This window comes from Laccaria bicolor, genomic scaffold, assembly GCF_000143565.1.
Source record: "Laccaria bicolor S238N-H82 LACBIscaffold_233 genomic scaffold, whole genome shotgun sequence".
NCBI classification, from domain to species: domain Eukaryota; kingdom Fungi; phylum Basidiomycota; class Agaricomycetes; order Agaricales; family Hydnangiaceae; genus Laccaria; species Laccaria bicolor.
This window is the reverse complement of record NW_001890090.1, coordinates 5,063-6,686: the sequence shown is the minus strand read 5'-3', so window position 1 is coordinate 6,686 and position 1,624 is coordinate 5,063. Positions and strand designations below refer to the sequence as shown.

The 1,624-nt window shown below is 43.3% G+C and overlaps 1 protein-coding gene across 1 annotated transcript; it reads left to right on the top strand.

Annotated features, from left to right (window-relative positions):
* Window positions 1-168: 168 nt before the first annotated feature.
* LACBIDRAFT_336013 (uncharacterized protein) lies at window positions 169-665 on the top strand (the record flags this gene model as incomplete). Its single annotated transcript, XM_001890938.1, has 2 exons — window positions 169-280; window positions 340-665. The coding sequence occupies 2 exons, from the start codon at window positions 169-171 to the stop codon at window positions 663-665; spliced, it is 438 nt and encodes a 145-aa protein (XP_001890973.1).
* Window positions 666-1,624: the final 959 nt, after the last annotated feature.

Sequence of the window (1,624 nt, the reverse complement as noted above, 5' to 3'; positions counted from 1 at the left end):
GACTTAGAGCATCTTTCACAAGCCTTTTGTAAATAATTTTATTATTTCTTCTCTTTTTATTTGCTCAAGTTCTCTTTGTTCAGATGCCCGAGCCTTGCGTTCAATGCTCCATGGGCAAGAACCGAAAGGAGGAGAAATGCCAGTTTCAAGGCTGGGGTTACCCCCTGCATGCCCTGCAAAACTGCGCATTTCACTTGCTGTGAATACAGCCTCAAGCCTGTCCGTCGTGCGGAAGTCCGGAGCATTCTGGGACGTCGCCCTGCTCGCTTGGCTCCTGAACGTAAGTCTTCGAGTTTATATTTTCTAGAGTTTTTCTTTCTAACTTCTTCTATTCTGTAGTTATCGTTTCTCATATCCAAGACGCTGTGTTCGATCAACAGCACATCCGCGCGAATCAAGCAATCATCAACTCCCTTATGTATCGTCGGGACACCAACATGCACCGCGCTGCCCAAGCACTCTTCGATCTCGCCGCTATCGAAGGCAAGGAGAGCTTGGTCGGTACTATTTTTCAAATGCAGGACGACTTCGACCATTATTTCCCTTTCATCATGTCCTTCCTCGGTGACCTCAGTGCCCCTGTCGACGATTCCGAAGATGAAGATGCCACCAAGAACTCTCGTGACAATCTGGCAGAGATGGCCGTTCCGTTTGTTTTCTTCTGAATTTGAAAAACTTCGTCTCCAGGTTGCCAATCTCTTCTAGAAAGTCCATCTGCTGCAAAGGTCTTTCCTTTTACATGTTGCAACGTAAAGTGGAACATGAGGATTTTGTCAATCCATCTATTTACAGTAGCATTTGGTCCCATGCCAGGATTAGTTAACATTCCAGCAAGGTACTTTGCATCTGTTTCCACTATTAAACGTCTTACACCAAGTAGCCAATATGAAGCAGCTTCAAGGGCTCTCATGAGTCCAAATAATTCTCTCTTTGGTTGTGACATTCTTGCTTCTCTGTCATTCAAGGTTATTGATCCAAACCTTGCATAGTTTCTTTTTCCTGTATCTTTGTCATCTTGAAAGATGTAAAATCCAACAGCCTTCCATGAGGTGTCTACTGCTAGTACAACTGGGTTGGGATTATTAATATAATCTAAAGGCACCAATGCAGGACATTCTCTGAGACTCTTCTTGAGTTCTGCCATGGATTCTTCTTGAGCAGGCCCCCATTCAAAAGGAGCACCTTTCCTGGCCAAGTCATTGATAGGCTGTGCTTTCTTTGCAAAGTTTTCAATAAACATCCGGCATACCCCAACAGTTCCGAGAAATGCTCTCACATCATGCAGATTTTTACAAGGTCGCCAATTATCAATGACTTTTACTCTGTCTGTCTCTGGTTTCCTTCCTTCATATGTGCATAAATGACCTACTACAGTAATTTCAGCCGCACAAATTGTGGATTTAAAACCCGAGAAAGTTCCTCCAGCATATTTCATCCCGTGAACCACTCTGTTAACATTCTCAAAGTGTTCCATTACAAAATGTCTTATGCCTTCATTTTCTGGTATAGTCTCAAATTTTCCTCCAGGTAACTCATATCTAGTTGCTGGACCTCTGCAAGGCACATCATCAATATATGGTACCGTAACATCTGGTATCTCGTCTTGTAGAATGTATGTGACGTC